Source organism: Notothenia rossii, assembly GCF_949606895.1.
Source record: "Notothenia rossii genome assembly, chromosome: 9".
In the NCBI taxonomy this organism is placed as follows: Eukaryota; Metazoa; Chordata; class Actinopteri; order Perciformes; family Nototheniidae; genus Notothenia; species Notothenia rossii.
This window is the reverse complement of record NC_136907.1, coordinates 22896408-22922050: the sequence shown is the minus strand read 5'-3', so window position 1 is coordinate 22922050 and position 25643 is coordinate 22896408. Positions and strand designations below refer to the sequence as shown.

General features: G+C 39.7%; 1 protein-coding gene and 2 long non-coding RNA genes across 4 annotated transcripts; 1 reads left to right on the top strand and 2 right to left on the bottom strand.

Moving 5' to 3' along the window:
* Positions 1-1319: 1319 nt before the first annotated feature.
* gusb (glucuronidase, beta) lies at positions 1320-19072 on the bottom strand. Of its 2 annotated transcripts, none has more exons than XM_079649106.1 (12): positions 18868-19072; positions 13411-13596; positions 13084-13265; positions 12575-12717; positions 10758-10945; positions 9675-9827; positions 9350-9528; positions 8238-8384; positions 6652-6736; positions 5649-5825; positions 5336-5471; positions 1320-2184 (listed from the first exon to the last, which is right to left on the bottom strand). In XM_079649106.1, exons 2-12 carry the CDS (start codon positions 13576-13578, stop codon positions 2033-2035), a joined length of 1710 nt encoding a protein of 569 aa, XP_079505232.1. In that variant the 5' UTR covers positions 13579-13596; positions 18868-19072; the 3' UTR covers positions 1320-2032. The 2 variants fall into 2 exon arrangements, with proteins under 2 accessions (XP_079505232.1, XP_079505231.1); XM_079649105.1 differs by lacking the exon at positions 18868-19072 and adding an exon at positions 14342-14652.
* On the top strand, positions 13983-18750 carry LOC307018722. The gene is made up of 3 exons (XR_013802483.1): positions 13983-14215; positions 14326-14547; positions 17152-18750. It is a non-coding gene; the product is annotated as an uncharacterized lncRNA (long non-coding RNA).
* An 833-nt stretch (positions 19073-19905) lies between the features above and the next one.
* LOC307018724 lies at positions 19906-24637 on the bottom strand. The gene is made up of 2 exons (XR_013802484.1): positions 22212-24637; positions 19906-21260 (listed from the first exon to the last, which is right to left on the bottom strand). It is a non-coding gene; the product is annotated as an uncharacterized lncRNA (long non-coding RNA).
* Positions 24638-25643: the final 1006 nt, after the last annotated feature.

Here is a 25643-nt window from a genome sequence, read left to right as displayed (position 1 = left end):
ATCTCCGGTTGCGCAACAATTATTGTGTAAATAGCTATCACAGTTGGACCAAATCCAAAGCAAGCATTACAAAAGGAAGGAGAAAAGTGCCTTGAACTGATTTTTATAAAATATGTAATGCTATAATAGATTCTGTAGGCTTGAAAGAAATCTGAAACTGAGTGTAAATATTCAGTATTTGTTCAGCTGTAACACCGAGGTCAGTCATGTGAACACACAGTCCCTGATTGTGAAAAAAGATCTGATCACAGTCACACCGCCATCAATAATTCTGTTTTTACTTAACGTTCTAGTCGGGTGTCACATTTTTGAAACCTTTCGTCACAGTGACTTTAAAGGGGCCCGATGACGCTTTTTGGTGTCTTCCTTTTCCTGTGATATAGGTTTTGTGCATGTAAATGACACGCCCCAATTGGACTCCTTTGTTTACTTCCGTAACATAGTGACATCACTATGCAGTGGTGTAGAGTAACTAAGTACATTTACTCAAGTACTTTATTTAAGTAAAATTAAGAGGTACTTGCACTTGAATGAGCATTTCCATTTGATGCTACTTTTAACTTCTACTCCACTACAATTCAGAGGTAACTGTACTTTTACTCCACTACACACTACATTAACATAGTACCTTTTAGTTATATTGCTGATATTAAATAATGATGTGAAATGTAATCAACACTTAAAGACTACACTTCACCTGGATTAAATTCAAATGCTACCCAGCTGTAAATTAAGTAATTAAAATGAGTTCCACCTTTACCAGCTGTGATAATCATATTAATACATCAATAATTATAATCATAAGACATAATAAATATGATTCTGAAATGGGCCAATCTGCATAATGAGTACTTTTACTTTTGGTACTTTAAGTATATTTTGATGCCGATACTTTTGTACTTTTACTTTAGAAACATTTTGAATGCAGGAATTTTACTTCTAACAGAGTATTCCTACACTTTGGTACTTCTACTTAAGTACAAGATCCGAGTACTTCTCCAACCTGTCACTATGTAACACTCGCTCTTTTATTGGCTGGCGCTCCAAAACATTGTACGTGATAGGCTAAGAGGCGGGACATCTTTAAGCGGTTGACTAATCACAACAGAGCCGGCCAGCTAACCAATCAGAGCAGACTGAGCTCTGGTTTCAGACAGAGGGTGAAAAGAGGTGCTGCAGCACCAGCAGTATGAGAGAAATAAAGAGCTTTTTGAACATTAAAGCATGGAGACATTTCACAGTAAAGGAAACAAAATACCTGCAAGTTAGCATAATATTGTGCACAATGTTACATAAAGAAAAACCCACAGTTGGCATAATAAGATAATGTTTTGTCTTTAATAGCTTGATTCATATCAAAATAAAACATTTTCTCTGATTGGAAAGAGCATTGCATCACAGTACATGTTTTCAGTTATTTTATCTTTGAAGAGCTAAAATATGCTTTCTGTTAAATTCTTAGAACTGACAGTGTGTTTTGTCACAATAAACTAAAATACTATTTAGATGAAATTATTCAAGGCATTGTCACTGAAACACACAGAGGAAAGGATAATGGACGAGTGTGGTTGCTCCCTTCCCTTCTGACTGGAGGAAAGGTCAGATCCATTCACTGAAGAAGAATTTTGATTGGTCTTCCACTTTGACCTTTTTATGATACATACATCATGTGTATCAACATATCCTGCAAACACTAAAAGTATAACACTGTCAGTTAGGTGTATCCTCAAAACATCACAATTTGAATTATTTTTATAAAATGTGAATAGCACTTTTGACTACTTTTTGTTTGTATGAGCATAAAGAATTGCTTTTATGTTATGAAAATATTCCAAATTGAAGGAAAAATATGTCATTATAGTGTTGGTGGTTGAGTTTATATGAAAAATGTTTCTTTAATCGTGTGTACACAGTGCAATGTTGTGAATGAATTAACTGACTTAAAAAAAGAAGAGAAAAGACAGAATTATTCCAGCATTTTTTCCAGTAAGAATAGTATTATATATATCAGTTGCATGTCCGGTGGCGGGTGTCAGAGGGAGCAGGGGTACTTGGTCCAGGGAGGCAGTCTTCCTGTTTCATTTGCCAGCCTCCAGTACCTCTCCTTCAGGATGAATGCTGCCGCTTTGGGCTGCCTCTGCCTGGTGAAAACACCCTTCTTGTTGCCCACCACACGGGTGATCCCTGCAGACACAAGACCACATGAACTTTGTCATGCACAGGAAATAAAATATACCCTTTAAAATGTAGCAAGACTTAAGAAATCTGGTTATTAATATCCATTACATTAAGCTTTCACAGTCATAAGAGGTGGCTATTCAGTCTAACGGAAGATGTGTAGACAGCATTCCTGATATCTACAGGGAGCTTTTAGAGCCAAGATGGCAACAGGTTTTTTTTTTTTTTGAGGAGTACCTGATTCCCACTCGCAGTGAGGGAGTGGGGAGCCGATTGGCTGATGCAGAGCGCAGTGTAAGTTTCGGGTTATGATAAGGCTACTGATCATCTGTGCAGACGTGTCTTTCACACATCTGTGCTGCAACACGTTTGTCCATTGTACAACTAGTGTAGGAGCCACATGTAAAGTATTTTCTGTGTTTGTTATGTCACATTTTTTGATTCACTATATGTGGTGGGCGTGTCTATTGGATTTGTGTGGTTATATCAGGTTGCTTTTACCTGTGCACTTTCTCATAGATGGAGGGGGAGTGAGCTGGAGAAGGACCATTTTTGTTGACCGCATGCACGCATACGCAATCACTATACGGACTAGAAATAATTGTATGTTTGCTTGTTTTGTTTGCAAATAAAAGGTCAAACGCATACCAGTGGAAATACTTTTTTCTTGCGCGTCAGACAATGTTTTTCTCTTGTTTAGTGCCTCGCGGCACTACTTTTGGATTACTACAGCCGCAACAACTAGTATTGATCAAAGTTTTCACAAATCGGAGAAAAATGATCTGATGAGCTGATAACTACATAGGTTTTATTTTCCTACAACAACAAAAAAAACAAGATGGTGGCGGAAGTTGCAAAGAAGTGTGTCAGTGTGTGCAAACCCAGAGTTTCCAGGATACACACATTAAAGGCGTTATCCTCAGTTGATGTTTTTTTTTCAGCTAGCTTAGTAGATAACACTTCCTTGCTCTGTTATATGGTTGGAGGTTGGAGTTTTTTAAAAGGATATAGTTCCTACATGAAAAAGGTCTGTGGATTATCTTACGCAACAGGGTCATGATTTCTGGAGAGATATGCTGTTGACTTGAACCACATACTGGGTAGACTCCTCCAGTGCCTATATCTCCAACACTTGGCTTCTCACACCAAAACAATCTAGATGGATACTGTTACGACCCCCTCCACTCCACTCCACTCCACTAGGGGTCTCTGCCTTTGTGTTCTGCTTGCTGGCTATTGTTTGTGTTTCAGGTGATCGACCTGATGAGCCACACCTGGGCCGTCGACATAAAAGGCCAACACCAACCCATACTGCCCTCTCACTCTTCTTTGTTTCTGCACATTTTCCCACACCCATACACGCAATCATTACTGATAACTGACTTCCACGTTTATTAGGTTTCTTTGAAGACCTTTGGTTTTGGTTATAGTAGATAAATACGCTTTTTGTTTCACTTAACTTGTCTGGTCTCCCATCTTTGTTGCAGCCTATGAGCCAGGTCCAAACTTTTTGACATTGTTTCTAATTCTGTAGTGCAGCTATCTTTTTCTGCTTGTAAGTGGATTGAAGGGCTGAGACTGATTACAACAATCAGATCAGCTGTAACTTGGTAGCAGGTGCACCTCGTTGTGTGCATGCTGGTTGTTTGGGAGACAAGGACAAGTGTGGTGAGTAGATGTTTGTTTTTGTTGGATAATGTAAGCAGTTGTAATGAAATGCAGGTGGGTGGTGTTTTTGTTTTTCGTCGCTAAGCTGTAGCCGATTTTTGGTAGTCCTGTGAGTGTTTTTCACTTCTGTCCCTGTAGGCTTCAGAACGGACTCCCTTTGGAATTAGTTGGGGGGTTTTAGTGTGGTGTTGACGTGTTTAGAGCTATTAGCTCGGGATCACGTCCAAAGCTGCGGGTGGAGTTGCTAATTGCTAGCTGCTTTACCGGGCTTGTGGGTTTCAGTCCATAAATACCCACCATAAGTAGCACCTGAAGACTAGGGGGGAGATTAGGTAGTTTCTGTTTGGTTTGGTAGATAGAGGGACATGACTGCTGTTGTATGTGCTATTTTTGAGATCGGCTGAAAATGTGTTAAGTGACATTACAATGTTGTTATCTGTCTCGCCTTAGTTAAATAATGTTGGTGTTTTCCTGTTGGTACTTAATCCTGGTAAACCGTTTGGCTTTATTAGTTCTAAAACAAGTCTGGGTTGTGGTGGTATCTTAGTGCAGGATGTTACAGTGGTTTATGTGGAAGTAATCAGATGGTAGCAAGAGGGAAGTGCAAAATGGTAATTTGTTTGAAGTGTCTGCAAGTGGTTGGTTAGACCTGTAAGCTTTGGGAACATAAGCGCTGCAGTTCATGCCTTGGTTGGGTGAGCTTTGCGTAGTTTGGTTGCCTCTTTGTGCTGTGCTTCTGTGGAAGACTTGGTTGGCTAGTGAGCCGTTTGTTTCAGAGGAACCTTTGGTTTGACGCTTATGTTGATTCTAGTTTGTGATGGCTGGAATCTTGGTGAGGGCAAAGCTTTAGCAAGCTTTGTCTAGCTGCAGGTAATTTGTCGGACTCTGGTGAATGTTAATCTGTTTTTGGACGTCCTGTTAATGCTCTTCCATGCATGGTCCATCACCCTTCTCTTCAGTGTGTGTTCTCTCTGATCTCCATCTTTCCTGTAAACTCTTAAAAAGCTTCCTTAGGCCCTGATATTGCAAGTTTGCATCTCTTAAAAGGCTTCTTCAGGCATTAGAGTTGCTGGGTTGGAAAATGGAGACTGGGTGAACACCGATATGTATTTCAAACCGGTCAGTATGGAACATGTATATGTAATTTTGAACTTTGCATTTCAATATTATTCTGTGTTGGTTGCTATGTTTGGATGGTGCCCCCATGGTGGTGGGTGGGGGGTGGGGTGTAGGTGGTGTTACCTGGTTTCTGCACATTTTCATACACGCAATCATTACTGATAACTGACTTCCACGTTTATTAGGTTTCTTTGAAGACCTTTGGTTTTGGTTATAGTAGATAAATACGCTTTTTGTTACACTTAACTTGTCTGGTCTCCCATCTTTGTTGCAGCCTATGAGCCAGGCCGTAACAGATACATAGAACTGCAGGCACAGTGTATAAACTGGGAGAAATAACAGCAGATTTCATGATCTCCAACTACGGTACCTTGCACCGTCATGAAGTCTGCAAAGTTCCAGATGAGTTCGCCGATCACATACTGCTTCCTCTTCTGGTCGAATACGTCGTGGCAGCTCTGCAGGACCACCTTCTGGTACTCCTCAGTAAACATCATGGGTGGATCCTAGAAAGGAAAAGAGACATTAGCAAGCATTAGCATGCTTCTGGGGAAACGAATCCAAAACAGATTTAGGTAGGCGGAGGAAGACAAAATCGTTAATGCATTACAGGCTATCAATGCTACAAAACAGAAAGTAATACAAATACTGGTGCACTGCAGTGGGGTAAATAGAGTTCTTACACTGTGAAGCCCTGGCACTGCATCGGCTCCATATTCACTCTGGATGATGGGCTTCTGGTACTTTCCATACCAGTTCTCAAACTGAGTGTTGAGCTGAAGGGGGATGACCTCCAGGTGGCCGGGGTCATGGTACCAGGAGAAGTAACTGTTTATGCAGATCACATCCACATAGGGAGCCTAGGGATGAGAGAAAATACTTAATATGAGTCTTAAAGATACTCTTCACAATTTAAAATGTTCTTTTTCAGTGTAAATTAAGAAATGAGGCAAGATACAAACCATTATTACCTTACAGAAGATTGAATGTTTGCACGATATAAGGAATTATGGACTGGCAGTGTTTTTCCCTTTTGGCCATGACAGAGTGAAGCAGCAGTCATTTCTCACACAGCCACAGTTATTTGCCCTGAGGTTAATAAATAGTGGCTGCAGGTAGTCAGCTAAATAACCAGTACCTTTAGGTTTGGAATTACACCCCGAAAGATATTCCTAACAGCCCAGGAATGTGGGGCATGTAAACAAATTAGTTTGACATTGGGTTTGCAACCTCTGAAGGTCAGCAGGATAACACACACTTTTACATCAGGCCTTTAAGTCTGATCATGACTGATCTTATTTACTTTATGTATATAGACTATATATACATTAAGTAAAGAAGATCAGTCATGATCGCACAGACACACTTTTTCCACATTACCGGTAGTTATCTTCACTCTACATAATGTGTAGAATTTCAGAATAATTATCTGATTATATCATCAGTATCTGCCCTTAAATATATACAGTATTTTTGTATTTATCCCTAGTTTCACATGTTTTAGTTTTTTCCCCCTGATGTCATCCAGAACAAAACCAATGATGTCAATTAACTGTTGCTTTTGAAATGTATGATAAAATCCAATATGGGAAAAAGTCAGTATCTGATTTTAAAAAGTGAGTATCTCATATGTTCTGCATTCACTGGCTTCATGTTGATATTGGAGAGAATATCATAAAAACTCACCCCTTTGTCCCGGGCATAGTGACTGTTTGAGACGTAAGTGACGGGCCGGGTTGGATCCAGAGCTTTGGTGTGTTGTATCAAAGTCCTGTATGCGAAACATAGTTTTTGTTTCATGATAACGTTTTGTATAGTCATTACAATGTCACAAAGGGCTGACTTTTGTTGTTAAAAAACACCATATCTGTATTTTCAGTATGTGCACACAGTCTGATGCATATTTTTATTCTATTTTTGAATATATTCCCACAACAAGAAAGTTAATTACCGTAATTTTCGGACTATAAGGCACACCTGAATATAAGCCGCAGCAGCTAAATTGAATGATGTGTACATATATAAGCCGCACTGTGTTTTAATGTTTAATTAGCATATGTAAGGGTTCGTGCACAGAGGGGATTGTCGGGAAAGAGATGGCTGTTTGAGGAAGCTCCCATTTATTAACATTTCAACAAACAAGTTGCATATTTGCATACCGTATTCAAGTGTTACCATTTAGTGCAATAGTAGCTACAGAACATGTACTGTGCTGTGTAAACTGTACTGTATCACATAGCGTTTCAGACACACAAACTTTTCAACTTTCAAACTTAAACGGTGCGCTCCCAGCGCACGTACCGGCAGTGATCTACAGCAGCGGTTTTCAACCAGTGGTACGGGGACAAACTGTCTCGCTCTCGTAATGTCTGTCTGTCTTGCTCTTGTTCTGTCTCTCGAACCACTCTCGGTTCCACTTTTACTTTTGCGCGCTACCTGTCTCACTCTTTTCCGGCCTCCAGCTTTTCCTGCTGGAGCCCGCCGCTTAAAGGTGGGGGGCGCGGATCGGCCATAGAGCCCATAGAGTTAAAGGTGGTGGACTGTAACCTGTAAAATCCATAGATTTAGGAAGTCCCCTAGTGGCCGTTAGCTGTAAAAATCCATAGATTAGCCGCACCGTTATATAAGCCGCAGCGTCGAAAAATGGGAAAAAAGGCACGGCTTATAGTCCAAAAATTACGGTACATTGATCAAATGAACATCGTTAGTCCAGGATGTATATGGAATGAATAACATTAGAAGGAAACTGTCATTTAGCTGCTTAGAGCTCAATCCCCACCATCTAATCTTCATACATCCTTTGCGATCAGTACAGAAAATCTCAGTTTGTAAAGCTAATTGAGTAAACATGAGGGAGTGTTTATTTTGCTCAAAGTCTTTTAGTCTGTTAGTGGGGCATGTTGGACTCGTGGGCACAGTTTATTCTCGGCACACACCCTAGGCTGCTTTTACGGTTACGGCAGTAGAGCAGGTTGAGCCTCAGGCAGATACTGAGCTCCAGCTGTTAGTGTTCAGGGCAAGTTCATGATATTGACTACTCTTACTGCATTCCACACAGAGGAAAAAAGGGATAGGCTCTGATTGAATAAAAAACAAGTACACCCCTACAGCAACACACACAAACAGTCTCTAAAGCTTCAAACCTTTTAAAAGTTTGTCATAGGATAGTTAGTTTTTGGGATAGAAAGTGAATAATCCTGCACCCAAAAGGACCAGATATATCAGTTTTGGTAGGAATTAGTGTTTGACAAGTGGATCTAAACAAGACTTACTTAAAATAGAATTCAGCAGGGGGCATCTCTGAAGCCGGCTCATTGGCTACTGACCACATGACCACGGACGCATGGTTCTTGTCCCGGCGTACAAGCTCGTCCATCACGTCCAGGTGATGGTTTAGGGAGGCGTTTCTAAAACTGCGACTGCATCAGCAAGGCACAAAAAACAGAGAAACTGAGTTGACATCTCCTATAAAAACATTTGGACGATTTTGTACATGTGATTAGTTACCTCTTTATCCCCTTAAACATTCTACATTACTGTCTTGCAGAAGATGTAACGGGCTCAGGTTTAAAGCTAGAGATACCCGACTAGTATCATATGAAACTAGGTACCATAAAGGCATCCATTTGCACAACCCAGCGCTCCAAAGTTAGGCTACATTTTGTGTTGGGAAAAACTTGTATGGCCATATTCACAGGGGTCTCCTGACCTTTCAGCATAAGATATCTGATTGGAAATGGGTTCTGTGAATACCCATGAGTCTTCCATTTACATACAAGCCAAAGTTCTGCTCTTCCTATGCAGTTTTGGGCAAACACCATGCAGAATGGTACAAAAATCATCTAGTGTTTAGCATGCAGAATGGTAAAAATTGTTCATTTTAATATTCCTGCATGGTGGGTTCCCTTAATAGTCTTGGAATTGCATCAACTGGGGGGACTTTAAACGTTATACTTTACTTTGTATAAAATGAGCTGTTGTGAGCTCTAGGATGATCACAGCCTCATGAAACTCCATAAACACAGGTAATTTAGGAGATTTTTCTTTTGTAGGTATATTAACAATAAGGGGGATTTGAGTAATTTACTTCCAACCAATTGCCTGAGGGGAGTGGAAGAGGTAAACCCGGCACATAACTCTAACCAAAGTTAATATGAAATACTTTATTTTCAATACGCTGTTGATAATATGCAGCTTATTATTATTTCTCAAAGTGGGTTTACTGGGAGCTAAGGGCAAAAACAGTCAGGAGGTTTTCAGGAGTAGCGGTGATGGACTGTCTTTCCTTAAAACGCTCTTTCTACCAGTCACATGTTCATGCAGTCGCCCACTCAGAACCTTCAAACACATCCAAAGGTCAGAGAATGAGAGTGGTGACACCTACATGTCTTTGATGCCCACCCCCGGGCACTCGTCTATCACCACGATGCCATGGCGGTCACACATCTGCAGGATCTCCTCAGCGTAGGGGTAGTGGCTGGTGCGGAAAGAGTTGGCCCCCATCCACTTTAATAGGTTGAAGTCTTTAACAATAAGGGGCCAGTCAAAGCCTTTACCCCGAATCTACAACACAAGGGAAAAAGTGGAAGGGAGGATTTATTGTAATGAATAACCATTTTATTTATATCAACATTTTTTTTTTAATCAGAAATATATTGTCTGATGACGTGAGGTCAACAGATATGCTGCTTCCCTCTAGTGGTACTCACATCAGAGTCCTCGTGTTTATTGACTCCATGGAAATAGAAGGGCTTCTTGTTGATGAGGAACTGTGTGCTGGTAACACTGACGGTGCGGATGCCGACTGCTAGAGTATACACATCCTCATGTGTAGATCTCTCATTGGCTGCCATGAGGCGAACCTAGATGTTTAAGGGCAAAAGTCAGAAACATTTTTTCTTGCAAATCTTTCAGGTGACATAGTAAATAGAAGTGCTGAATACCCAACAACTAAAGCAAGTCAAGGAGTTCTAAAACAAGATAACACACAGAAAGGAGGTGCAAACATTTCAGTTGAAGAAGAAAAGTGAAGGGTGTTAAGATTTTTTCTCTGAGATTCAAAGAGTCATTTGCTGTTGTCCAGGAATACATCACATACAGCATTACTATTATTACAGTGCTTAGCTTTAAAGTGGTGGTACAATTGGATAATTTTACATTATTGTATTATTATAAAAATGTGAATAGCTTCTCCTCCTGACTTAAAGGATGTTTTAGCCACAGTAAAAACAATATTCATTTAACATGGAACACTATAAAGAATGTTTTCACTGTAGGAGCCATTTTATGGGTGTTGTTGGTGTCTCAGTTCACTTTATTTATATGTATAGTGCAATACTATTTTGAACACTCGTGGGCGGGGTTTAGCTGTACCGGGTGTATAAAAGGGGTCATAGGTGACAGGAAAGGACGAGGACACAGGAGGAAAGAGCATACCGAGTCAACCAGCCCGGCAGATGCTCACCACAACCATTGACTTTATATTAAACCTTGGTATGTGAAACGCTAAATAAACAACATTCTAAACTGCAGCAGAGGACCGGAAATTCATCAGTTTGTGTCTGTGTCTGGATCACTCTAAACCCTCCAGTGAAGTAATGGCAAAAGGATATAGGACATTGGAACATTAAAATTGCCATTACACACTGTTTTACCCTCCAAACTGAGCACCATCACAAGGTAGAGGATGTAGTCCGATCATCATACTCATGTCAATATGCTGTTACCTGCATTATAAACGTATATTCATGCGACCTGACCTGATAGTCATATTGACTAACATGCTGTCTTACCTCCATAGAGTAAAGGTACCCTGGACTCTCATGCATCAAATACGGCCACCACAGATTGACGTCTACTACTTTGAGCACTCCAAATGGCTCGGTGGAGGAGGCCACACAGTGGCCATCTTTGTCCATCAGAGTGACCTTCACTGTGGCTGTGGTAGCACCTTGGACTGATACCTTGTAATTGACTCGACCTGAAACAAAGGGAAAACAACTATGAATAAAGTCACATGACTACTCTTCGTTGGTTTAGATCCCATGTAGCTTTATTGAGCAGTTTCTTCTTTTACAAGTTATTTGGTGGTCATGAGTATTTCAAATTACTTTAAAGCAGTGGTTCTCAACTGGTGGGTCGAGCAATTTATCTAAACATTTAGCAAAAGTGCACCACATTCAGACGGAGAAATGCACCGGATTCGACTGTCTTTCTAGTAGCTCTGTAGCCCCCCCATCCACGAGTAACTTTTCCACGTCAGCAACACACGGAGTTAACACAATTATACAAGCATGGGTTAATGATTAGAGGTAACAGAGTTACTCTTTATTTTGTTAAAGTTTCAGCTATTCTGTTAACAGTTCTGTTATCAGCTTATTTAGTACGATTTGTTAAAACATTGTTGTTTCTTTTGATGTGAAATATTATTTATTAAATTAAATAAAAAGCAATGTTAATTTTGTTCACAATTTTTTAAAGTTAATTTAATAATATATGTATTTTTGAATCAAGTATTCATCTTTATTGTCTTCATTGTTAGTTTCCACATGCCTAAAACAACCTCAAGCTAAATCTAAAAGTTGATGGCTAAATAAGAGCGTTTGAGAAATTGTGCAAGGCATAATAGTCCGAATAGTCGATTAATCGTTTCATTAATCGATAGATTAATCGATTATCACATTAGTCGTTTGTTGCAGCCTAGTTGTCCCATGTATAAATAAAATGTGTTATTCAGCAACCCTTGCAATTTGGGATTTTATTTTTGGTTGGTAGACCTCGGTTTCAAAAGTAGCTCACCAGCCAAAAAAGTGTGGGCACCCCTGCCATAAACGGTTTTGAAAACTTCTGTCACATAGTGATCATCTTCTCAATAAAATATCTTTGCTGATGTTTTTTTTCCGAGTCATCTGGCCAATCAGAATCAAGATTGTTGCCGGAAGTCCCCACGGAGAATAACTTTGCGGTAGAACTCTTCTTTATACATCCATGGTACAACTTCAGATAAAAATGAACACATAATGAAATTTGACCCCCGGTTTGATGATTGACAGGTCACAGAACAATGGGAGCTATGTACCCTAACCCACAATTTAAAGTAATTCACACAGAGTATCTCCTCTTTACTCTTCTCGCAGCAAGATGTCAGAATAAAGTGAAAAACAAGGCAAGCAATGGCATAAAATATTATTAATATGTTGGGTAGTAATAGATGTATTTATTTTCATCTCAGAGTGTACCAGAATGCATAGTTTGTTAGTATTTCTAAAAATCTCCTGGGGGAGAATCCTCCCAGACCCCCCTGCTGGGGCTGGGTTTACAGCATGTGTGCCTTTTTATGTAGTTCAGCTTGGATTCCATCATCTCATTAAACCTTTTTTAAAAGCATACTTTAGTTTTGTGAAGGGATATAAGGGATATATGCACTGTACTTCACTTTAATTAATATTGTATGCTGAAAAGCGTATATGTTACAGCACGATTTTTTGTTGAATAGATTTGAGTGCTTCAAAATGTTGGGTCGCGATCGATGTATTGACCAAGTAAAAAGTGGGTCCCGAGGCCTGACCAGTTGAGAACCACTGCTTTAAAGTGTGCATGCATTATTTACCAGTGTTATCCAAGAAGTCCGTCACCACAGTGATGTCATCCACATAGGCCGTAGGAGTAGTATACAGCAATACAGGTCGATGTATACCAGCGTAGTTGAAGAAATCAAAGTAGATGTTTTGCACAAAAAAGCCTTTTGGATACCTATTAATCAAATACATTAACCTCATTATCTACATACAAATTAACACACATTTTGCCCCAATATGACATAAAACCAGAAAAAAAAGCTAGATTCGTAAAGCACTGGAATTATTTACAATTCATCACAGTTTTAGACATTGTAACATGGACAAAAGCAGATTAAGTGTCACTTATTGTGTAATTGATGAAAGCAGTTAAAGGATCAGTTAAGAATAATGACGACGCAAACTTATTAATTGCCATTATTAAAAAGTGGCTTAAATGAATCTGAGCAAATAAGTTTTCTTCAGTTATGTTAGCTCACACAATAATTTAGGCAAGCGTCGTATAGGGTTTTGTTTAAAGATAAAAAGTGTTTAGGGTTACTTGGTGATGTCGTCGATGTGCTGGATGCTTCCTGGAGGAAGAGTCTCCAGAGTCAGAGTGTTGTTGACGGCGATGGTGATCCTGCATGGCTGGGTTGGATCCTTGCGGATTAAACTGCCTACCTCAGCCTCAAAAGGAAGATGGCCGCCGTTATGCTCTGTCACCTTCACCCCGTTCACCCACTGCAAAGGGTAAATTATTCAAATCGGCCTGATCTCATTATCACAAGAGATGGAAAATGGATCAACAGAATATTTTTTTCCAGCAGATGACTTCTTTTTCTATGTGTAACTGGAATGGTTTAGGGAAGCTACATGTGATACTCACCACTATTGAGTAATAGTGAGCACTTCCCACTCTGATAACCACTCTTGTTCCTTCATCAGTGATCCAGCGCGCAGGCACCACCACCTCACGCTCATACCACACCCAGCCAATGAAATCTCTCAAAGTGGGGTCCTGCGTGATGTCATTGTAGCTGGCAGGAACTGGCATGTCAATCACTGGGCCCGTCTAAGGAAAACAAAACAATGAAAAGGCAGGATTTCATTATTAAGAGCGGATCTGCTGTAGTTGGTGATGAAGTTGGTGTAACTGGGATGATTATGATTGAATCAAAACTTATTATGGGGAGTTAATAGTAGCCGTTTTACCTGTTTCAGTGGTGCAATTTGCCTCTCATGACATAATATATGTTGGCCTTTGTAATAATGATGATTTTAAAAATAACGTTTATTGACAATGTTGTAAAATATGTGCACATGTCAATTACATTGCTTTGCACTTTTAATATGAGTTGCCTTATGAAAGGAACATGTTTATTAGTTGGAGATTTCTGCACAGCTACAGGATGTATACAGAAAAAGTAGTGCGCGGAGTCTCACAGTGCTTACAAAGATGCAATGAGGTCGTTGCTTCAGTTTCCCAGGTGTGAATGGGGCCAGTCAACTTTGCTCTCCGGTGTTGCCAGTGCCACATATGAAAACACTGGCACTATGTAGACTGCATATACATTTCTATTTAAATATGTTGCATGTCTTAATTTCTTTTTTATTGCAATTGACCAATTGCAATTGAGTGAAAACAAAGGTTCAATAGAGTCTACGTGTATAGCTTTTCAACAAAAATGAATGTACGTACACGTGGGTTATTTCACCCCTTGCCGGTAACTTATCTCATTCAGTATGGGAGTATTCAAACTAACTTTTTAAACTAAAACGCTCTGCTTTATGTTTCCGTTAGCTTCCCTGCTGCTCACCTCCCTCAGGCGACTTTTGTACCATGCCTTGTCGAAGCCCTGGTTCCTGTCTGGAGACTTATCAGCCCTGAAGCTCCAGAGCCCGCTCAGCTCCTTCACCTCCCTGGAGGAAGACTCCCGGGGGAAGAGCATGCCGGTGTTCAGCAGACATGCCGCTTCGAACAGAGCGCACAGGCACAGGACACGGAACAGCCCGGGCCTTTCAGGTGAGAGCATCCTGCTAAGTCTGCAAATTCTGCCCACTCGGAAAGTAGCTCCGCAGGTTTCCTTTGCTTACTCAGTCACATGATTTGAGTTTTTGTAATCACGTGACAGGAGTGTAGCTCTATCGTGCTGCTTTCGCTTACTGTCGGAAATTGACGACGCTGAAGTTGGCTTCCGATTCAGAGCATCCGATTCGGCAGTTAAGGGGAAAGTTAAGGGACATTTAATTTACAGCGCTGACAGAACAATCCTCCGTGTTTTAACCTCTTAAATCGCTGCATAGCCGATTTATTTGGACTGGATTATCCCAGAGAGTCTAAAGATTCTTTATAACACAGTTTGAGATTTGTGAAACCTTTATTCTATTTGTGAAAATACAAAAAAGGGAGATTTCAGTGCTTTTTTCACATGTAGACCACATTAGACCAGGTCCTTATCTAAAACCACTAGACCTAGACTCATCACATCTGGACTGGATTATCCCAGAGAGTCTAAAGATTCTTTATAACACAGTTTCAGATTTGTGAAACCTTTATTCTATTTGTGAAAATACAAACAAGGGAGATTTCAGTGCTTTTTTCGCATCCTGACCACATTAGACCAGGTCCTGATCTAAAACCACTAGACCTACACTCATCAAATCTGGACTGGATTATCCCAGAGAGTCTAAAGATTCTTTATAACACAGTTTCAGATTTGTGAAACCTTTATTCTATTTTATGAAAATACAAAAAGGGAGATTTTGATGCTTTTTTCAAATCTAGACCACATTAGACCAGGTCCTGATATAAAACCACTAGACCTAGACTCATCAAATCTGGACTGGATTATCCCAGAGGGTCTAAACATTATTTATAACACAGTTTCAGATTTGTGAAACCTTAATTCTATTTGTGAAAATACAAAAAAGGGAGATTTTGCTGCTTTTTTTTTTACATGTAGACCACATTAGACCAGGGCCTGATATAAAACCACTAGACCTAGACTCATCAAATCTGGACTGGATTATCCCACGGAGGCTAAAGATTATTTATAACACCGTTTCAGATTTGTGAAACCTTAATTCTGTTTGTGAAAATACAAACACAGGTGGAAGGCTGAGGTTGATGCAGCAGGCCAGGATCAGAATCAGAGAGGGAACCTCCCAGCTGGGCTAGTCCAGATCCAGTCCAGATTTGATGAGTGTAGGTCTAGTTGTTTTAGATCAGGACCTGGTCTAATGTGGTCAGGATGCGAAAAAAGCACTGAAATCTCCCTTGTTTGTATTTTCACAAATAGAATAAAGGTTTTACAAATCTGAAACTGTGTTATAAAGAATGTTTAGACCCTCTGGGATAATCCAGTCCAGATTTGATGAGTCTAGGTATAGTGGTTTTAGATCAGGACCTGGTCTAATGTGGTCTAGATTTAAAAAAGCATCAAAATCTCCCTTTTTGTATTTTCACAAATAGAATAAAGGTTTCACAAATCTGAAACTGTGTTATAAAGAATCTTTAGACCCTCTGGGATAATCCAGTCAAGATTTGATGAGTGTAGGTCTAGTGGTTTTAGATCAGGAGCTGGTCTAATCATGTGGTCTAGATAAAAAAAAAAGCTGCAAAATCTCCCTTGTTTGTATTTTCACAAATAGAATTAAGGCTTGACAAATCTGAAACTGTGTTATATAGAATCTTTAGCCTCTGTGGGATAATCCAGTCCAGATGTGATGAGTCTAGGTCTAGTGGTTTTAGATCAGGACCTGGTCTAATGTGGTCTACATGTGAAAAAAGCACTGAAATCTCCCTTTTTTGTATTTTCACAAATAGAATAAAGGTTTCACAAATCTCAAACTGTGTTATAAAGAATCTTTAGACTCTCTGGGATAATCCAGTCCAAATAAATCGGCTATGCAGCGATTTAAGAGGTTAAAACACGGAGGATTGTTCGCTCAGCGCTGTAAATTAAATGTCCCTTAACTTTTCCCTTAACTGCCGAATCGGATGCTCTGAATCGGAAGCCGACTTCAGCGTCGTGGAAATTGCTCAATGAAGAGTTGAGCAGAGCATTAGCAATCATTTTGTCGTCCTACTCCTACCCCACCCAATTAAAACCCCTGGCTTGTAAATCGAAAAGATCCACAACACGAGAAAATTAATACTTCATTCTAAATTAACATTATATTCTCAGCACTGGTTGCAAACGATATCATCCTTCACGGAAGCAATGTTGAATAGATGACCCTAGATGGCGCCAGACACTTGCTCATCAAAGTCAACAAGAGTGCAACCGAGCACAGAAGCATCATTTACCTCCTGTAAAAGTGTCCAATAGGCCTGGAGATGTGTCAGGGTCATTCTATTCTATCAATCTTAAATCCTGCATATAAAATGTTTGGGAGGTTTGAATTCAGAAAAATAATATATTTGGAAATGTATGCATCCATTCATAAGTATAAGGTGCAATATGTTAAAGGTTAGACTGAAGTACTCAAAGGTATTCAGATAAAATCAGACTACTGTTTTTTTTATCAAATGGATAACATGATTATTTGTAAGAAATATTCCATGTCATGTGTCATCAACTAACTACATTTCCAAATAATCTGACCCAACCCTGTTTTTTCACAGACTTTAGATGCTCAGTCGGAAGTGAGCTGTGAGAATACTTCACTGGAATTTGGGGAGTAGATTTTTAAGCTGAGTCAGAAGATGTATCCTTACTGCAAAATTATAAAAATTGTCCACCTCCTCAACCATGTCATACTAACCTGTTTATCTCTACGAATTTATAAAGCAGTGGTTGATGTTTTGTGTCCACAACAGGTTCAGTTCTCTATCAGTTGCAAGTTGTAATATAACATTTATAAGACCCTGGTGGCCCTGGGGTGTCAGGCTCTGACCATGAACTGCTGCTGCACCCTAGAGGTCCGTCTGCTTGTGATTCATTGTTGCCTGTAATTTCCCAACCGTCGTTCCCCTTTCTGTAAACTATCTGCAATCAGAATGCTGAGAAAGGTATACAAAAAAAATCCATAAAAAAATCTCTACTCAATTATAGCACTTGTAGTCATACACATTTTGGAGACAAATGTGAAGCAATGTCTTAGTTTTGTCATATGTCTTAGTGACCCAAAAGGAGTGATTTATTACAGCACTATTCTGGTTATGTAAAGGTATTTAAAGGGAATTGTGATGCATGATCATAAAGTGCACATTTGTGAAGCAATTATTAGCTTAAGAAGGTATTTCTGCAGATCTTTAGGGCAAGATAAGGTCACAGAAACTGAACAGTTGTGTTGGAGTTTTTGACTTCCTACTGAAATAGATGAGGGAAATGCTATAAAAACATCATGCAACACTGTTACCGGCAGTAAGTCTATTTATCTCAGTTTTTGACTATTTCCTAATAACCTGTATGTTGAAATGAAGTTTTACAAGTATCTGTAGTCTCTCTGAATGGAACCAAACATTCCTAAATCCACTTTTGGTCTACTCTACATGGGACATTGGCTATCCAGGTATGTTTATAAGCCCTGATTGCACCAAATGGACGTATTCCCACGTAACTTCTAAATCCCAGAGGGAGTGATTCCACAGACTCTTGCAGATTGAAAGGCGTAATACTTTCTTTGTATTTCTTTGTTTTTACTTATATATGTGTATGTCTGACATTTTCTTTAAGCGTATAACCCCTGGCTCCCCTCCAACATTTTGTTCTGATTCATTCTGGCTTTCTCGTTAAATCAAAATGACTGGAGTTGAAAACTATCCCCAAGAGATAAGGAAATTAGCTGAATTTAGAATTATTTCCCGTTAAAGTTATGTTGTCTCGCAAAAGACGTTTGATGCACTGTGCTTCTGCGATTCGCCTGAAATTATTATAAGTTTGATATTGAGTTCAGTGTTAATTTCTTGTATGAAGAATCTCTCAAGTCATTTTTCCACCAATTCATTTGGAATGAATCAAAAATAAAAGTACTTTTAATGTATTTTTGGAGCTTTTCCTTTGGTTCCCATGTCAGTGTTGTCGTATGTTCTACATACCAAACCTTTGATGACAAATCCCTGTGGCAAAAATCAAATGGTCATTTCAAAAAGTATTCAAGTGTATTACCACCATCTGGTATTGTTGACCTTTTATGATGCAGTTGTTATCGTCATGGCTTGCAATCTTCGTAAAGGCAAATCATGTGCTTTTCCATATTGGATTGATTTGATCCAGGAGAGCTGAACAAATAAGTACATGTTGGGGCATGCATGCATGCACATTTTGTATTGCTGAAATGACACAGGTTCTTTCGAATGTGTTTCACAGAGCATTAAATAACTTCAAGCCATACTCACTTGGCTTCCCACTAGTGATGTGACATTCGCGAACGATCCGATTCTTTTGAACGGCTCTTTGGTATGAACAAAGGGAACCGAGTCCTACTTGTTGAGAGCCGTTCTTTTTAACTGCCTGCCATAAATCCACTCGCCTTTACTGGGAACTTGAGTAGCAGTTTGGCTGGCTGAGAGATGTAGCAAGTTATACATTTTCTGTGAGTAAAAGTAGATTCTGGCAATAGAGAACCGCAGTGACACATCGTAAAACCCGGAAGTAAACTTCTTCCGGTTCCTTCTTGAAAAACCAATGCAAATTCTCCATAGGATTTTGGAAAATAGCTCGAAATAAGGTCTGTAGTTGACACACATTTAAGAGAGGGATCACGTTTTGTTCAGCCGGATAATCTCCACATGTCAACCCTACTTTTATCATTTCTGAATCATAAATCTAGTCGCGAAAAGCTAACATTATGCTATAAACGAACTACAAGCCAGTACAGCAGCAGGGTCGCACGACTTCAACGTCACGCCAACTTAAGATCGTTTCAACTGACTTGCACTGAAACTGCACTTTGAACACTTTAAATTAAATATATTAACATTTTAAACTATACCCCGGTTATCTAGGCCCTTTTTGTTTTGTTTAATGTATACCACGTTTATCTAGGCCCTTTTTGTTTTATGTATACATGTCACACTGTGGGAAACGATATTTCGATATTTCTGGATTTTTGACAATAAAGCTGAATTTGACTTTCGCGTGCTTGCATATTTTAACAAAGCTTTTCATTTTAGCCACACTGAATTTAACTAGAAGTCATGGCTGTGTCAATTACCGGTCTGATATCGGTTTACAAAGATGACAAGAAGTGTAGATAGAGGAGAGAACCACTACAAGTCAGGACACGTAACAGTGCAGCCTAGATGAAGGTGTGCTTACCGGTGTTGTCAGGGCTAGCATGAGGGACAAGGTTTATAGTGTCGGTGAGTAGTGATAGCAAGAGTACCGTTAACCTAGAGTTAATTTATTCACATTAATTCCCATCAACAAATCAATTGTATGTGTCACATGAAATCTTTATTAAGCAAGGCAAGTTTATTTATATAGCACTTTTCAACACAAGGCAATTCAAAGTGCTTTACAAAAAATGAAAGACATTAAGAAAATGGCATTTAAAATCAGTCATTAAAAAGAAAAGATAATAAAATAAACATTAAAAGAAAAAATACATGGATAAAAGTTACAGTGCAGTTTAAGATGTGAATAGTTCAATTAAAAGCAGCGACAAAAAGAAAAGTCTTCAGCCTGAATTTAAAAGTAGTAAGAGTTGCAGCGGACCTGCAGGTTTCTGGGAGTTTGTTCCAGATATTTGGAGCATAATAACTGAATGCTGCTTCTCCATGTTTAGTTCTGACTCTGGGGACAGAAAGCTGACCAGTCCCTGAAGACCTAAGAGTTCTGGATGGTTCATCATTTAGCAGAAGATCAGAAATGCATTTTGGTCCTAAACCATTCAGTGCTTTATAAACCAGCAGCAGTATTTTGAAATCTATTCTTTGACACACAGGAAGCCAGTGTAAAGACTTCAGAACAGGAGTGATGTGATCCTCTTTCTTAGTGTTAGTGAGGAATCGAGCAGCGGTGTTCTGAATCAGCTGCAGCTTTCTAATAGATGTTTTAGTGAGACCTGTGAAGACACCATTGCAGTAGTCCAGTCTACTGAAGATAAAAGCATGGACATATTTTTCCAAATCCTGCTGTGACATTAGTCTTTTAATCCTAGATATGTTCTTTAGGTGATAGTAAGCTGATTTAGTGACTGTTTTAATGTGACTGTTGAAACCAATAACTAATTTAACCCGCTGACAAGAGAGCCCACCTCCGAAGATCGTGACTGGCTGAGGGACAGACTCGGGGGCAGGTTCTCAGGAATTTCTTGGCTTCTCTCCCATGAGCCAGAAGAGGAACACTACAGCTTGGAAACACTTACTGTTCCTGAAATTATCAAATCTGTTGGGCATCAGGGACCTGAGGCAATTGTGGCAAGCATGGCATTGTCTGAAGAGCAACAGAGGGCAATTCAGGCGGCTACCACTGGTCAGCGAACCAACCCAAACTGGCATTTGTTCAGGAATGGAAGGTTGACTGCCAGCAACTTTGGAGCTGTCCTGAGGTCAAAGCGTGTGACTGCTTCCGTTATTGCCAGGGTGCTAGGGCAACAACAGGCCCTTGATGGTGTTTTGTCTGTACAGTGGGGGACTATGAATGAATGCGAGGGCGTCAGGGCATTCACCACTGCAACCCAGATGCAGGTCCATGAGTCAGATTTGTGGCTCTCCCTATCAGGAATGTTGGGGGCATCTCCAGATGGTCTGGTAGGGTCTTTCGCTGTGCTGGAGGTAAAGTGTCCCTACGGAGCCAGGGAAATTACAATTAGTGAAGCATTGCAAATCAAGGGCTTCTGTGTCAGTAAGGAAGGAGAAACATTCAGCCTGCGTGAGGAACATCCTTACTGGCACCAAGTGCAAGGTCAGCTTCACCTCACTGCAAGGGAGAAGAAATAAAAAAATTGTGAATTGTTTTTAATTTACATTTAATCGCCTTTGCAATGTTGTGGTTGTTAGAGTGTTACGTTTCCTGTCAGCTCGTCTGTTGGGAAGATATAAAATATTAGTTTCATGGAAGTCACACCGTCACATATACTGTAAGAGCATTAAGACATACAGTACATAGGCTAAAACAAAACATCTAAAGATATAACCTTGCACTTTGATAAGTCTCGTGAACATTTTCACTATTTTGACATTTTTATAGATGAAAATTTAACTAAAGAAATAAATGGTAGATTAATCCATATTGAAAATAGGTGTCAGCTGCTACACTAATTATAATAGTTATATTTCTTAATTAATTAAGATAAGATATTACTGTATTGATCCCAATTTGCGAAATGTTTGTGTTGCAGCAGCATAACAAGAAAAACAAAATATAAGTTATTATATACAAAAGTATGTGAGGGATGGAATATTAAATTGAATATAAATGTAAAATGTACATGTGATTTTACGTCCAAGAGAAGCTATGGAGCCGAGAGTTCTCTGCCATCCAGAGGTAATTTGTTATTAGTTCAATATGTCAAACTGATTTCCCTGACTACAATCTTAAGTTACATGGTGAAACGTTATGCTGCTTGTACTAATTAGACTTATCATACAAGCCACACAGGTTTTAATAGGATGTATTCATTATCTTTACTTATGTTGCGGTCTTTTCAGCAGCGCCATCTCTAAAACGGCGATACAGTCACTACCCATCATTTACATTTAACCGTGACATGGACAAAAATGTAACGTCAGCTTACCTCATGGCACAAATCCAGACTCTCCTTTGGAAAACATTGGCCGGGAAACGATAGAACAAGCACGTTTCATGCGAAGACCTGTGGCTGCAACCCGGAGCAAACCAACAAACCATTGCGTAGCTAACTAGTAGCGCTAGCTTTAGCTAACGTTAGCTAACGAAACGAACTGCCGAGTAAAATTGGAAAACACTGGTAATTAATTATTCTATAATTTCTAAAACTACTGTGTTAAAAACGACATTTTCAAAAATACAGATTCTAATGGTCAGATATAGATATACAGATACTAAAGATAGGCAGGTACTTGCTTTCAAGCAGAACACAGGTGAAAACAAATTTCGCGGGAGTGTTTACGTGTTCTGCGTAATGACGTACAACGGCCTCGACAATTTCTGTAGTCCTATTCAGCCACTCGGTAACAACCATCGTTTTTCAGACACGTAAACTCTTCAAAAATCCCCAGTGGGGTCACTGCTGACGTATTTAATGTCGTAGAACAAAACGTGACTTATCTCTTACATTTGTGTCAACCACAGACCTTATTTCGAGCTATTTTCCAAAACCATATGGAAAAAATGCATTGCTTTTTGAGGAAGGAACCGGAAGTGCTAAAAATGCTAACTTACTTCCTGGTTTTACGACGCGTCACTGCGGTTCTCTATAGACAAGTTTACGCGCCAAAACACGGGTAGCGCCATGACACTACACAAATGCACTTCATTTCCGCCGGAAGTCTTTTGCACAGCGTCTGTCGGTGTAAACCGATGTAAACAGTCAGACGGGCACTGGTGTAAACACAGCGATTTCGATGCTAACAGTGATGCTAGCTTGGGAACACGATTCTACTTCTTTGACTGGAGATGGCGTTACTCTCCCCCACCCGAATTCAGTGCAAAACTGGGAGGATAACATGACGACGTGGCCCAGCATAAAACCAAAATAAACTGCCTTATTTAGGTCATGCCCACAGGAGCCAACAGTTGTCTGTTGTTTACATAATGCACAATTTACATGATCTCTTTATGCTGTGCAATATATCATATGTGCCTGTACTGTTTGAGTGAAAATAAAGTTTGATGTAATTTAATTTCATTATTGCACTGTTATTGCATTATTGCATTTCATATGTTCCTTAGAGTGCTACAATTTCTTTTAACACAGTTCATCATTCATATTAAGCTCATACTGTACATAAATAACACTGAATTAATTAATTGTTGAGATGAAACTAAAGAAATGGCTTCAACAAGAAAGATCACATGTTTAATCCTAACAGGTATTACAAATTAAAATATAAAAGCAGCCCACACAATTACATCACTATGAAAATATTCATATATAATATTAAAAAATACAATGCATGCAGTATTTGTTGTGTTTATCTGTATTTAATGAACAACATGGCTGGGTGCTGGGTGCTGGTTTGTGGTTGTAGCACTCTCTATCTAACCACTCGTTCAGGTGCTTTCTCGAGTGATTGCAACCAACTACCGCACACGTAGTTCCCGAACCACTTTTCTTCATGTTGTAATTGTTATATCCTCTTTGTCTCTGCGATATCAGTGCTTTGTCGGCACAACGGAGCTAGCTAGCAAAACAAACCCAGTCCGCCAAAACGGAAGTGCATTGCATCGAAGGGAGGAGTTCAGGATGTAGAGCGGAAACGGCTCAATAACTTGTCAGTCGCTAGGCTTGTTTGAGACAAGCGAGACCTGCGCAATTTCGATCAATGTCTTGCTCGTGCGTTGCATGATGGTTAGTCATTAGGCTTGTTTGAGACAAGCGAGACCTGCGCAATTTTGATCAACGTCTTGCTTGTGCGTTGCATGATGGTTAGTCATTTTGTCCGACTTGCTCTGGAGGCTCGCTCACATGAAACGTTGAAATCTCGCGGGACAAAGACGCCCACAGCCTTGAGAGCGAGGCGCAGCGAGGCGGCGCAGTTCCTCTCCTCGGGCTGCGGAAGCGAAATGCTTGATGGGAAACGAATCGCTGGTATCTCAATCTGAGCGCTCATTGGTGGTTTTTACCACGTGCTGGTGATGAAACTCTCCAATTGGCTCAGCAAAAGTTTGTTGTTGTTTTGTGTCAGTTTTACGTCGCCCCCTCCATTAACATTTTTCATAATTGTTCCACAATGTTTATCATCATGAAATTAATATCTATATATTTTATACTTATACTTGCACTGCTTACCGTTTTCATACTTTATATATCTTAGCATATTCATACACACTGTTCATACTGCTCACAGGCTGCTGTGTATATCTATTCATACCCCTCACTGTTTATTCATCATTCAATTCATTCTATCTTTTATTCTGTAGATTGTGTACATTACTTTTCACTTTACTGCTTGTTGCACTCCTGGTTGGAAGCTAAACTGCATTTCGTTGTCTCAGTACCTGTAATATGTGCAATAACAATAAAGTTGAATCTAATCTTGACCAGGAACAAATGTATTTACTTAGTACATATCTGACATTAACGATTAAACACATTTGTGCACTCTTTATATATGCAAACCGAGTCAAGCCGACTCCGGAGGTGGCGGTATGCACCTTAAAGTTGTTTGCAATCCGCCAAAAAACCAAGAGAAGAAGAAGAACGCGAAGAAGAAGAAGTAGAGGAAGAAGCTGACTCGGGGCTGTCCGACTTCAGGCGAGCTTTTTGAGACCTCCCCCGGCTGCGATCGGCTATTCTCGTCTACTTTCGAGGCGAGCCGCAACGCGTCTCAAACAAGCCTAATCATTATCCTGATGATTATTTTGCAGATAAACCTATTAACCCCGCCCCCTTTAAAAAAAAAACCGCTCTTTTGAACGGCTCTCGGAAAGGAACGGAGCCATAAGATCCGACTCCCTTCAAAGAGGCGTAATTCCCATCACTACTTCCCACAGTGCTTCATAGGCGGCCTTTTTTTGTTCCTACCTGCTCTTACTTTTCGACTCATCAGTTTTTAATATTAATTTCACTCCTTCCCAAAAGTTACCCACCCCAAAAACTTTTTTTTGCATGGGTGAAAAACACATCTCCACCCCAAACAAAGAACCTCTTTGACTTGGCCATTTAGTTAAAGGAACAATCTAGGGCTGTGGTTACTCATCTCAGGCATGGTGTATCTTTATTTTTCCGTGAAAGCACTATCTTTGCAGTCTCTCTGATATAGAGCCATGCAGCTAAAAACAACCACTCACGATGCTCAGAGGAGCTGTGGGTTACAAAAGAAGTCATACACTTGGTTGATAAAAAGAACGGCCAGAGTCACTGCCTCTACAGAACAATGAGCAATTTAGACAATTTTTTTGTCCTAAATCTTTCTTTAATCTGTACAACAGTAATCATCATTTGCATTTACTCGGCAGTTCACCATTGAGGGATTAACATTGAGGGAATGTAACGTAAACCTATATGGTTGCTTTTATTAATATA

Bases quoted from the DNA above. Each gene is read 5' to 3' on its own strand.
- gusb (XM_079649105.1), bottom strand. From the start codon at position 14,557: ATGCTCTCACCTGAAAGGCCCGGGCTGTTCCGTGTCCTGTGCCTGTGC. The intron at 9,828-10,757 runs GTAAGACAGCAT...TTAAACATCTAG, and splicing joins GGTACCTTTACTCTATGGAG to GTTCGCCTCATGGCAGCCAA. The intron at 5,826-6,651 runs GTGAGTTTTTAT...TCTCATCCCTAG, and splicing joins ACTATGCCCGGGACAAAGGG to GCTCCCTATGTGGATGTGAT.